The following is a 14,233-nucleotide window of genomic DNA, read 5'->3' as shown; positions in this document are numbered from 1 at the left end:
GGCCAGAGCAGAACAAAGAGGGGAAGGACAGCCGATACAAAGGCAGCACGCTATCCATCAGACCGCTCGGGGAGATTTGTGCGTGAGCATCGCGGCCTCGGCCTTTATCGGTCTCCCTTGGGGACTGTTTGGACAAACGCTGGCCCAATCCCCAGCAAAGGCTCCCTCGTTTCACGAGCGCAGAAGACAATCGGTCACATGCCGCACGCGTGACATCCTGGATACGGAGCGGCTGCTGGAAGCCAAAGACTGGTTCAGGGGGCCAGCGCACAGGAGCTCTGGGTGGGACCGGGCGAAGGTTACACAAACAAAAATAAACAAATATCTACAATACATATATTTTATATGTTTATTTTTTATAGTTAATGAAAAAAAACCTTGGGTATTAGACTGAGATCAAATTGCGGTCGATCGGTCAAAGTACTGAAAAGCCGGACTGTAGATCCACTGCAGCCGAAATGAAAAATCCATAAGGTCTCATCATACTGTCGCAGTGCCAGTACTGGATACTCCAGCCCTCCCTCCCTCCACCCCCCACAGCATAACAATTTAATTCCCCTCCTGCTCATGAGTGGCCCTGTCTAAAGGTAAGCATGATGGGAGAAAATCACCTCTGACAGATACTGCCGCAAACTTTTCACTCTGTTGAGTTATTGATCATTTGCAATGTAACTCCAGGCAGCAGGGCAAAAAAAGGAGGAAGAGGGAGGGGGAGAGAGAGAAACCGATAAGACCTTTTGTCACATCTTCATTCTTGGCTTCAGTTAACACCTCTGACCTACAGAGAATTGGTCAATTCATCCTCGGCGCAGAGTCCTAGACGCTCTACCCACACCCTGAGACATTTAGATTACTGACATTTTAACACCCGCGACGCAATGTGAGAAATACTTTCATCCCCTTGAGCTGGCTGCCACTCTGTCTGAGAATCTGAGTGTGTGCGCATGTGTCACGCGCCGGGGTTCCGGCTCCCCCTGCTGGAATCGAACTTTACCGCAAGTCGTAGGACACGCTGGTGGTGGCCGATCCGGAGGTGCTCGCCGCGTCCGTGGAGTCCAGGTCCAAGCTGAAGGTCCGTCCCGAGCTGGTGCTGCAGAGACAGCGGCTGGGATTAGCCCCGCGGCGCGAGGGTGGATAGCATGGCACTGCTGTACACGATTAAGATCGTCAGCAGTGCTTCTGGTGCGTCGCCTGTGGCACGCGTACGCCACATCATCAATACAGCCGTAAGCTTAGCTTCAGCTGATACCAGCTGAGAAAGCTTGAACTGAAGACCAGTCTGACCGAGTTTGTTCTGGCAGTCCCGATTGAAAATGTCACGCCCAAATAACAGCCTAATGATAGTGATCTGGACCTCTCATTATTTACTTTTATTTAAGCATTTTTACATTTATAAGGAGAGCAATACAGAGACTCAGCAGCTCACTAGACTCAAGCTCACTGCTTAATATTAGAACAAGCAAGTTTACTAATAAAATTACTTGTGTATTTGCTTCATAAATTGAGGTCTGAGATCATCTAATGTGTCCATGAATGTGGAATTTGACAGGTTTGCATTGCACTGTTGGATTAGAGGTATTGGTTTTGGCCAATATTGCCCGTCAATTATTGTTTATTGTTACTGGCCTCAGAATTTCCATACTGTCCACCTCTAGTGAGACAGGCTGGGATTTGAGGAAATCCAATTAACATGAAGCCCTCATTCACTGTTGACAAAACAAACCAAGTTCAGGACCAATTCCAGACTTGCAAGTCACTGCAAACTCATTTTGGTGTGCCTAGTAGCTCAATATTCACCCCCCACCCCACATACGCACACACACACACCCAAACCCAAATCCACATGCACACCCACCCAGACACCCACCCACCCACACACACACCCACACAAACAAACATTCTGAGTGAGGGTAGCTGTGAGCGGTGTGATTGAAATGAATGAGACAGGCAATGTACCTCTCAGTGCCTTGAGCTCACTCCAGGCACTGAACATGTTCCCATCTGCAAAAACTTCACCCCAAGACTACCTCAGTTCACATAAAAGCCTTTCTGGTTTTAACTGTCCCCAAAGTGGCATATTTGGCATTAATTTATTATTCAAACAGAGCTGTTTAGTGGCTGATAACCTTTCTGCAGAGCATAATTAAAGCATTTCACCTTCCTTTTTGAATAGAAATAACTTTGGAGAGGGAAAACAAATCGCTGCAGGGCCTCACTTACAGTTTTTCAAAGGGAAATCGATGCAAATTCGTGTGACTGTTCTGCCCAGTGATAAGGACGCTGCCCACAGTGGAGGCAGGCTTTAAAACAGACCGCCTGAACGAATGAATCACACACAGACAGGTGCCAAGGCTTTAGAAAAAGTCGTCAAACGTCAATCACTGGTGTCTGCGCTTCTTTTAAACTACGTGTTAATGTAGTACCAGCAAATAACAGCAACGCTTATCAGTTGAGATAAATAGGTTTGCCGAACCTTATGTTATGAAGGTAAAGACAGAGGCAACACGAAGATGAAACTGTGTAGGTATATCTGCTTGAACGTAACTGGTTATGCACAATGGTACATACAAATGTCACAAAAATCAAAGCTTATTCCGTTATGGGATATGGCAGTTATTTCCCATTTTTTTCCCATCTAAGAACTGTGTCCCAGATTCCGATATCCCTCTTTGTTTTTACTCTTTTGAAATATTTATCTAAAGGGTCTCCTCAGCTTAGTGGAATATCGCCTTGAAAGACACGGCTACATGACACACTAACTGCGCTATAAATAAACAATGGGAATCAAGATGGAAGCTGAACTGTTCAGGACAATTTGATCGTTTGTCTTCAGAGTGCTTAAACATAGCTAATGGCCTTCACTTCTGAATTTCAAAGACTAAGGTTATACATTGAATCATCTGGGTCAACTTTTCCTTTCAAGTTAAAGAGCCTGCTGTTTTTCCAGTAAGGAGTAAAATAAGTGCTTTACAAGCATTTAGACCATTACTGGAATGGCTGTTTTTCTAAGCGAGTTTTCTCGCTTTTGTTCAGGAAACGGCACCTAGTTTGAAAGGGGGGGGGGGGGGGGGGGAGTACTGCCTTGCCCGCAAACTCCAAAAGTCAACCACCACAAAATGGAAAATGAAACCTGACAAAGGCAGGAAAACACTGACCAAGTTACGCCTCACAGTTAACGGCTACGTCCTTTCCAACAAACCTACAGTGACCCTCAGCCAAGCACAACAGGCTTTGAAGAGAAGGAAGTGGTTTGGAACAGTTGACTTCAGTTAAAACCCAAAGTGTGACATAGTAAGCGTGCATATGGGGCCAACAACACTATTCTGGTTAAAAACAATAAAATACAGCGGCGACATAGCTCAGGAGGTAAGAGCGGTTGTCCGGCAGTCGGAAGGTTGCCGGTTCGATCCCCCGCCCTGGGCGTGTCGAAGTGTCCCTGAGCAAGATACCTAACCCCTAACTGCTCCCAACGAGCTGATTGGTACCTTGCATGGCAGCCTTTCACCGTTGGTGTGTGAGTGTGTGTGTATGAATGGGTGAATGAGAGGCATCAATTGTAAAGCGCTTTGGATAAAAGCGCTATATAAATGCAGCCCATTTACCCATTTACAGCATAACCAATGCCCCATCCCCCTCCAAAGGATTTACCTTTTCAAGCTCTGCAGCTCATCCAGGGTGAAATCAAATATGCTTGCCATGTGGTGGTTTGTACTCCAGGAAGTAGTAAGCTCATTCTGTGGAGAAAGCCACATTGGTTTTCACCCCATGACAAAATGAATAATTACATATTCACTCATTTACAATCACCTTAATTTTGATTATCTATATATGCATTACACATCTCAATCCAGGATAACACAATGAGATTTATCTTTTCCATTCTAAGGCATGTCAGAAGCGTGTTGATGTTAAAGCTGATCAGGTCTGGGGATTTGCCTCCTCCCAGGGATCTGTCAGTGAAAGGCTCCAGTGGCAGAAAGGGGAGGGAGGGAGGGAGGGAGGGAGGGAGGGGGGGGGCAATTCCTTTCACTGGAAGCTCAGAGAAAGAAGAGCTGAGAGCAATGACATACAAGGGCACACCGAAGTCACAGACTGACACACAGCCGGGTGTCAGCGACAGGGAGAACAGACAGACAGACTAATGGCTGCGCGGGTGAGATGAAGGGGGGGAGGGTCAGAGCTTTGTAAAATTCTGATACGGGAACAGACAGGCAGACGGAAAAATCTAGCAACATGTATGACCATCAAGGCTGAGGTGAGAAGCGTGATGGCAGGCGGCGGACAGAGAGACAGGCAGGCAGGCAGGCAGACAGACAGACAGGAGACAGGCAGGCGGGTTGAGATAAGAGGCTCTGTGGCGGGTGTGCAGATACCAGTGAACTGTGAACAGGGCATGCTGGTGAACACACAGCCACGGGGCTGGCGAGACAGCCCCCGAGGGAAAGAGGCCAAAGATAACCTTCAGTTGTGGGCTGATGTCAGCGACTGTCGACAACGCCACAGACTTCCGAGAAATGACCTCAGTCCGTTAAGCACGCGCAGCGGAGTTGACGCTTACGTTAGGAATCGCATCTTCTAACAGCCACTTTGACCTCTTCTTCTTCATCCTCTTCTGGGGCTGGGACTCTCCGTGGTGGGAGCTGATCCCCGAAGAAGGACACGGGGGGGTCAGAGAAAATAGCAACGAATGGCATGCATGCATTCTAACTTAGCTGTAATTTAGCTTAACTGAAACATGCATTTACCACTGCGGGCAGCGATTCTAAACATTTAATCAATAAATTTGAAGAAAAATGCTAAATGTTTAGGACAACCACTAAGCGATTATACACATTGTTTTTATAAAGCAGTTATTATAATTCCCTTTCACAGGATCTTATGCTCACTGCGATTGCAGCAGTCTTGTGTTTAAAAGTAGTACTGCTAGTAACTAGAGCTGTTCTTGTGTTGGTTTTGATAATTGAGTGAGGTTGCGATACAGCATGGACATGAGAAGTATGATCCTTCACCAGCTCTCAAGTGATGATGTAGGCATCTGCTTGCACACATGGCGAAACTCAAAATAATATTCCTCCAAATGCCAGGCAAGGATTGTAAGAGATAAAGTGCCATTTGGTCTCACTTTGAGCAGATTTCGAAAATACAGTCAAACATAAACTTTGCGACACTGAGCTAACATACCCCGAAAGTGCTGGAACGATGCAAAATCCTATAAATACTTGACAGTGACTGTGAGTGACGAGCCATGTAGCACCTGCACTATCAGCACAAGCCCGCGTCCAATTCTCAGCAAACATCAAAGAGAGCTTTCACTTTGAAAAGGTGCATCAAAACTAGGCAAGAAAATGTTACCAGAGGTGTTCCTGCTCCTATTAGAGGAAATATTTAACTTATTCTTTATTACTTATTAATTTCATATTTACCCACTTCATTTTATAGTATATGTTTTTTTTTAAAGATTCAGTAAACCATGTTGTATCCTTTCAACGCATTTGAAGTTGTCTGCTGCTGTTCTGTGATCTGAGCTCTTACTGTATATAGGCCACAGTACTCGCTTTTGAACTCTGCTCTGTGGCTGCTTTTGCAACTCTGTACTTAAAAGCACATAAAAAAGCACTATAGTTTAGGTTTAGGTTTCGGTTTAAATTGAACTGGCAAATGTATTACCTCTACCCGCCACCAACCTTGGCGTTAAACGTGGTTGTCCGAGTCATCCCTAGTTATCACAGAGATAGGATGTGTAGTTTGCAGCCACAATGCACATAAATGATGCACGTTCTATAAATCAGACTTAATGTTCGCATATCTATGTATAAAGAGGATAATCGTCAGAAAATATCAGGTCCCCGGTGAGCCAGTGAAGCGCCTGAATAGGAGGTAGGAGTATAAATGACTGCAGTATCCTGGGAGTTATTTCCATCGCAGACAATTCAGCCTCATCTTCAACTATTTATTCAAAGGTTAAACTAATGCCATCGGAGGGATCAGCCGTCTAGTCGAGTTCCCTGTAAATTCCCTGTAAAATGACGATGATATCGCATAAGGTTATCCAGGCTGATACCAGACTAGACTTCATTTACTGATCAAAGGTTTGACAAACAAACACCCACAGGAGTATGAATCATCGTTCCTAAGAATGTCCTACTTAAGAGAATTCTCTATGGAAAAAAGAAAAATTTAAGTCAAGCAACGGAAGTCATCACTGACATACACGTACAGGTTTTTCCTCAAGGCTCCACAGAAGCCACTGCCAAACGGATTCAAAGGCAAATGCTAATGATTGTTCAAATAAAAACTGCATTCTCATATCTTTTCTTTAAGATTTGACTGAACGGCCTAAGGGCCATCCAAAAGTCAAGACTGATAATAAGGACAGGTTAGTATCAGTTGACCCTGCCTGGATCTTTTCAAATTAAATTTATGGAGCACCCTTATCATGTTGTTATAAATTAAATGTCATCTTTCTGGAATACAAAACAGGCTACTGACCTCATCTGTCAATCAACTTTTAGCTAACACTGAAGAAGCAAGGCTACATCTACTACTATCCACTACATTTATGCATTTAATGTTATCAACTGAAACGGAGCCTCATGTTACAGTATCGCAGAATATCACAACCCTTGTCATATCGTATTGTCATGCATGTCATATCAGCATGTAAACACGACAGGAGTCAACAGTGAGGTTGCATAATAAAGAGCAGCGTCCAAACAGTGGGCTGACCTGTTCCTGCCCCGGGCCCTCTTGCGTCCTTCCCGTCCCTCGCAGTTCTGAGCCCTCTCGGGAAAGAGCTTGGACGGGGGGTTGGGGGGGACCCTTGACCTCAGCCGAAAGATGCATTTCCTCTTTTTGATCTCTTTCCCGCACAGGAACCTGAACAGATTTAACAAAAAGCCCAAATGAAAATGCACGTCAGCTCTGGGAAGAACAGAGCGCTTTTATTCAACGGCACACAGTCTGGCTGTCCAGCCAGCTGGATTACAGAATGCAGAGGAATTCTGGAGACACGGCAATTATTTTATAACGCCTATATGAGACAGTCCCTAAAAATAACCCTCTTGCAAGAACATCCCCTGGAGAGCACTGATTACATATAAACACCGCAAACCATCTAATGAACATGTAGCAACACATAAGGGCAGCAAGCGCAAGTCAGAAGGAATACCTAAAGAGGTCCGCCCCATCAATATCTCTTCTAAACACAGGTGGGAGAGGACTCTTACTTGCTTTTGTAGTTATTGAGAGCATCGAGGAGGTACTGGCTTCTCTCATGAAGTGGCGTGTTGAAAAGCTGTGCGGAAGACAAAAAAACTTCAGCCGGTGGATAACAAGGTACAAATGAGGGGAAGGTCTTTGTTCTCAGCACTGTGCAAATTGGCCTCCTTCGATTCGCTGAAGCTCACGACCGTCGCAGCTGAATGAAGATGAATGAGGCTTGCCGCTCTCCCTGCTCTCTCTGGGCTTCCACACTTTCTGCAGCCGCGCTGCTTTAAATGTAGCCATCAACAATAATACTTTTCTGCTGCTTTTCAGGACATGAGGACAGATGAGGGGGACAGAGGAGTGTCTTTGCAGCGCACGACAGCCAGGCAACTGGCTGATTGTTTATCTGTCCTGGCAATTCCCCATGACATAAACCAGAGATTAAAAGCCCCTTGCCTGAGTCTGTTCAACGGTTTTTGTTCTGCCCACCAGTCACAAGTAACTAAAACATTTGGTGGTATCTCCCAAACAAATCAAATTTTTATGTTTTTTTTACCAAACAACAAGTACAACACTTTGATAATGTATCAATCCTGGGTGACCTGGCTTTTAAGTACTCCTTACATAAAGTGTATTTTTGTTTTTGGATTTTATGTATTTTTTAGTTAGGTCAAAATATGTCAGGAAGAGGTGTACATTTACCAGTGCATGTTTTAAACTTCCAGGGCGCAAATGACTACACTAAGTACACCTACCTTATTGACTGTCTTCCTAAAGTAATGACTAAGACAGAAATTTGCCAATACACATAAGAGTGACTAACCTGCACAAACACTACCTATGAATGAGGCGATTAAACCTATAGAATGCAAAGAATCATAAAAAAAGGTGCAAAAAATATAAATTTCTATTTTTAAGTAAACATTTTATAAAAATGTTTTAAGCATGTAAGAATTTTCCAATTGCCCATTCAGCTCACCCCATGCCCACTATCTGCTTGTCAACTGTCTTGCAATGAGGTGGCGCAGTGCTTAGACATCAAAGAAATTCACTCACAGTCAGTTACTACTGATAAATTAAATCCATGCCTGAACGTGCCAATTACATGTCATCAACGTGCAGAATGCACATCCTTCATTTTTTTTAAAAAATATCCATGCATCAATAATATCCATTGATGCTCAGTATAAATAATATAGACCTGCTTTTTAAAATGTTTTTTTCCCCCCGTGCTCTGTATTCTGCTGACTTCTCCGTTACCCTGCAGTGCTGAGAGTTTGACTAGCTGGCATTTCTAGCATCGATTTCTCCCACATTCTCAAGGACGAATGGAACTGTTCTAATTTATGGCTCTAATTCGCGTGCCAGCCGCTGTGGAGGATGGTACATGCGGTCTGAGATTGCAGGGGCCCATATTACACGAGCGCAATGCTTCGGAGAACATGAGGAGGCAAGTCCGAGAGGTCAGAGTCAATGGAAGAGCAAAGCAAATAAATACGAGAAGTCATTCTTCAAAGATCAAGTGGTGTTGTGATTAAAGTTCAAATCAGTTCCCCCGTTCACTCAATCACGCAGTATTACATTGATATTGATGAACCTTCTTGGTAATAGGGGTAGAAAAATCAACTAACAATAAAAATTCTGATTTAATAACACAGACGTATTTCTCCTCCAGCTCTAAGTACCACCAGCCTTTGATGACTCAACATTAAAGTTCAAAACCCTAAATGAGAAATCCATAATGATCATTGGCAAAAGTAGCATTTTGTTTTTTATGCTGTTCACAAGAATTTGGTTTTGAGCATATACAAGGCTTATGCACGTTGATGTATATACAGAATACACCAAATAACTATATAATGTACATAGTATCATATATATAACCCTGTCCCAGCACAATACCTGCAAGTCCTGCCTGTTGTCATAAAATGTAGTGTGTGAAGTGAAGTGACACCCAAGATGGCTCCAGACATTATTTCATGTGCATTTCATGTGAGAAAGACAAAACATAAGAAGCAAACCCAAAAAATTGCTGCGTCAAAATGTCAATACAGGGGCTCAATATTAAACCTTTTACACTTGTGTTCAGAATCCAACCACTGACCTTGCCCAGTTGGAAGTGATCCCAGTTGTTGCTGACAAAGTTGAGAATCTCTTCCAGCTCAAAGTACTTCTTCTTACTCTGAACGCCTAGGTTGTAGAGGGCAAGGTGAACCACATCCACCCTGAAGAGATGCAGACAATGCAGATAAACAGGAGTTAAGGAGAAACCCCCCAAACCTCTGCAGAACCATCAGTTCCATCACTGTACAGATGAGCTACAGTACGCAACATCCCTGCATACAGTGGGTTTATCTGTAATTAAAGGTGCAGCTCATTTGATGAATTTCACATTTTAGTTCTGATGTAGAAAATAATCTCAGTGCAGATCAATAAAAAGTCTCTCCGTAGCTTTGTTTAATAAATGCCGCACTACGGTAAGTTCTTGATTAAAAAACGGGAGGTTTTCGTGCTATCCACCCAACCTTAATCCCTGATCAATTGCTGCGTTTAGGAATAAATTGACAAAAGTGTGATGTCTGGTTACAAATCAGCCAAAAATGTAATTTTCCCCAAGTGAAACCTTGACTATTAAAAGAACTGGCCTGAATATAAAACGCAGTTACAATCCAGGAAAATGAGCTGGGTTTTTATACAAATGGGGGGCAGCATAGTGTAATTGCACTCTGAGGCAAGAGAGAATGTCATTTGTTCAAACCAGTCTCAATGAAACCTGTCAAACAGACTGTGCATTTTACCCAGTAACTCATTTCACCACTCGAGTTGCCATTTCATTAAGATCAATGTTGTTCCCAATCAAAGCACTTCACAAAATCTAATTTTTATATGAAAGTATCAGAACTCCACATTAAAATTTATACAAACAGAAAGATTCATTTTAATAACAAAAGGCAGATAATCAATGTGGTTCCATCAACAACAACTACAATCTATCATTTAGCTCTTACAGTAAAGAAATATGCATTGAAGACTGAAGATATTTGAAGATTTTGGTGTTTATTAATCATGTACTATACCGGCACTTAAGTGGGTGCCATTTTTCTACAGAACTCTGGTACATAAATTGACATCTACAAAAATAATATAATTTATAGCTGCACATAATTTACAAGAAACGGAAGCACACCTTATCAAGTAATCACATTCAGTTAATACAACATGCCAATCCGTTGGCAGTTAATTTGGCCATGCATGGGCTTCGGCAGATGAGAACATATGGGGCAAACTTGATTCCTGTTTTTAATTCATGTGGGATTTGCACACCCCAGCACTTAGATACAGGTGAAAGGCTACACTACATGCTGCTGGTACTTAAATATGATGCACTGTTGATCTGCTATATTAATGCTGCACTCCGTCTGTATACATAATTGACTAATTCACATAACCGTAATCCTTTTACAAATTCTATGCAAGCAGTGTCTCTTCCAGCTGGCCAAGGATAACAAGCAATGGAAGCGCTGGCACCACACCGCAGACAGCTGCATGATTCTTAGCACGACCCTTTCAGTGTTATTTCTCAAATATTTTATTCTCACACCTCCCACGTCCTTTATCAGCGCAGTTTCTCTGGGAGAGGACTGTGTTAACAATAACACATTGTTACTTGAATTAATATTCCTTGTAAATTAATGTGGTCTTTGGTATGACCTCCAAATTAACTTTCTGAGGCACTTCATAATACAAATAAGCACATATTCAACATATTCAATGTTTGAAAATCGAGCATTTTAAGTATGGAAAATGTCAATAATTTCTGGATAGAACTGAAAACATTTTTGGACGACTCAGATGACAGAATCACTAGCACTTCACAAAAAAAATGCTAAGAGGCAGGACATTGATATGAAGGAGGAACATTAAAGGCTCTAAATCAACCACTGCAAGGCACAAAGTTTTATTAGAAAGCAAATTGATTGGATGCCATTCACCAGCACTCACGAGGCTTGGACAGACGAGATTTAAACAAGGGAAATGATTGCTTGTTAACCCCATATTGAGAAAGATTTTTCAATAAAGTGTCGTCTGTGAATCCAAGAACACCACAATCAACTTGCCCTTGTCAATACAACTCTCCAAACAATTACTTCTTAGACAAGGGATAATACTGAGAACAGAATGCATAGGTCAGACTGAAACACCCACAAAATAGAATTTAGCCTAAAATTTCTCTCTTAGTTTTATTATCAATTGGAATTTCCACATTTTTAAAATGACTATGAATAATGAAACCGGCCTTTGCTTAGGTCATCCCTGTAATCACCTTAGACACACAGAAGTAATTGACTCTCTTTGCTTGTATTAAAGGACAAACCAAAGACATGCAAACAAGAGTAAAAACACTACAAAACTGTTTTTAAAGTCATAGGAACATAGCAACACAAAGGACTACATTAACATTGAATTTTTAATTTACAGCACAGCATGCATTCCATTTCATTTAAAAGTCACCTCGTCAATTACACAAATGATACCTCATGAACAAAACTGCTGCTGCTGAAACAATCATGTAAACTATCCATCCATCAATCCATAGTCTATACCCGCTTATTCCTGGTCAGGGTCATGGGGGGTGTGGGAGCCTATCCCAGCGTGCATTGGGCTAAAGGCAGGAATACACCCTGGACAGGTCAACAATCTATCACAGTCATGTAAATTATAACATGGTAATAATTCACATTGTTGAGCTGCCCACAAAAGGATTTCAACAAGATTAGGGATTACACCAGGAGGGTAGCAATTTGTACTTGATTTGACAGATCTGCGGACCTTACTACACATGAAACTTAAATGTATCATTTTATTTTATGGCTCAACATATGACAACACACAAAGCATAGTAATCTGATCTGATGAAGAGATCACATGCTATCACGTGCATTTGACCCAATCAGAGCATTTCATCTGGAGCTCTTGAAGCGAAAAGAAATTCTGGATACTAATGTGTTTTATAGAAACTTCTTATGACTTATGAAATTGGTTCTCCTCAAACGATAAATAAAAGCATGAATTTGATTTACGCATCACCAACTCTTACGTCATTTACATAAACATGATTTAAAAGACGGGCAAGCGTTAATGCTCAAAAGCCCATGGCTGCTATTATATTTTTTAAGCATATATTGAATATTGCATAAACCTTTCAGGCTGTGCAAGTGAGAATTACGCCACAGGCCCTCATTATATCACAGTCTTGACATGCCACACAGACACAGGTAGGACTGCGGGGCTCATATTCTGGGTGTAATGAAAGTGGAAAATATGGAGGCTACTTACCATCTGAGAGCCAGGCGCTTGATGTACTCCACTCCTTTATTGCACACAGCACAGATGAACAAATAAAATCTGCGAGTCGAAATAAATCAGAAAAAAACTATTACACCAAACGGCCACAAAAAGGCTTTGCACACTTTGTACAACAGCTCTTGTCAAACAAATTCATTTTGACAAGTTTCCGTTGCTCTAGCTCTACAGTGGCTCATCTTCATCACGAAGCATTTGCTCAGTAAAACGTAGCATGACCTTTGAAATGGTCCGTTACCGTACAGTCATGCCAGAACTCTAGGGATTTCAAAATGATTAGACAAAATGTCTAATTACTTCTCATTTTCTCTTTGACGCTTAACCGCCTCTCTAATTCTGGAGATTGCAGCTGTGTTTATCCTGATTAAGGAGTAAAAATTCTGCATCTTTACCCAATTGCTTCCTGTGAGTTGTCATAAGTATCTATAGCTTTGGCTACGTTCCAGAAACACAGTCAACAAAATTAATAAATAATTGTAACTGTGGTTGATGAAAACCCACTTCATTAATGACTATGGCAGTTTATGCACACAAATGCACTGTGTGATCATTAAGCTAGGGGCTTTCATCAAAACAGTATGCTGTAGGTGTGTGGCTCTTAGCCAGATGAGTTTAACTTTGAAACAAAAACATTTTCACCAAAGAGCAAAGTCACCCATCGCACAATATATAAATGTAATCAAGAACCAAATTAACCACATACTGTTCCCACTAATTATCCCAATAATTCAGATGCATTCAAGTGCTTTTTGCAATCAGTAAAGAAACGTTCCACAAGAGCAGCACAGATATTATTGGTAGGAATTCCCAGCGGTCAGATGCAACAGAGAAATGAGTTCATTTGGAGAGAGGGAATATGATTTCCTCTGCTGGCTCCATGATACATCAACACAGGCATGGTAACTAGTCTGGGTAACTCCTTTTCTTGAAATGAGACGAGTGGACTGTTACTACTCAGCTACCGATCTGAGTCAGTCAGGCTCTTTAGATATCTCGTTACTAGAAAAAAACTTTACTCTCACAAAGATTTTACTCTCAAAAGCCTATATTTCTGAAATACTTTCAATATGCAGATCCCAGTAAATGATATATCCCACTTCAGTATATGGAATATACTGAATTTCCAAACCTTTTCTGCATTGTCAGCTCTTTCCATCACATAAAACACATTTTTTAAGGTCTGGAACACACACACACACGTATATATGTGTCGTACAGATATATATTTTCACCAGACTAGAAAGTACCTGTCTCCGAACATCATGGACTCCTGCAGACACTGAATGCAAGCCTCATGGAACCACTGCCGACATCGAAAGCACTGCAACATCTTCAGGTACCACCTGGGTGTGAGAGGGAAGACAGCTCTGTGTTGAAAACTACTTCAGAGCTGCACAGTGCAGCTCAACACAACAGACCCAAAGACTGGCTGACAAGCTACGTTCACATTGCAGACCTTAAGCTTAATTCCCACTTTTTGCTCAGATTGGATTTTTTAAATTAATTTTTGAAGACTTACTCTTCATATTTTTTTTGAAAGTGATTCCACTGCCAATGCCGAATTACGACAACATGAACTCACATGCACAGTGCCGTAAAAACCTGATTGAGCGGGGGATGCCGTTCTCCACCAATCCAGTCTTTGAGGGCAAACCCAGCTCAA

General features: G+C 42.1%; 1 protein-coding gene across 1 annotated transcript in view; it reads right to left on the bottom strand.

Moving 5' to 3' along the window:
• phf19 (PHD finger protein 19) overlaps positions 1-14,233 on the bottom strand; it is a 43,502-nt gene that overhangs the window by 7,991 nt on the left and 21,278 nt on the right. Inside the window, exons 7-14 of the mRNA XM_035391016.1 lie at positions 13,818-13,913; positions 12,544-12,612; positions 9,311-9,431; positions 7,227-7,294; positions 6,727-6,876; positions 4,559-4,640; positions 3,649-3,734; positions 995-1,090 (exon numbers count right to left, since the gene is read on the bottom strand). Coding sequence (XP_035246907.1) covers positions 995-1,090; positions 3,649-3,734; positions 4,559-4,640; positions 6,727-6,876; positions 7,227-7,294; positions 9,311-9,431; positions 12,544-12,612; positions 13,818-13,913 — 768 coding nt within the window. The remainder of the gene's footprint in view (positions 1-994; positions 1,091-3,648; positions 3,735-4,558; positions 4,641-6,726; positions 6,877-7,226; positions 7,295-9,310; positions 9,432-12,543; positions 12,613-13,817; positions 13,914-14,233) is intronic.

Source organism: Anguilla anguilla, chromosome 14 (assembly GCF_013347855.1).
Source record: "Anguilla anguilla isolate fAngAng1 chromosome 14, fAngAng1.pri, whole genome shotgun sequence".
Lineage (NCBI taxonomy): Eukaryota > Metazoa > Chordata > Actinopteri > Anguilliformes > Anguillidae > Anguilla > Anguilla anguilla.
Note: the sequence above shows the minus strand (reverse complement) of the source record. Positions and strands in the feature narration are given on the sequence as shown.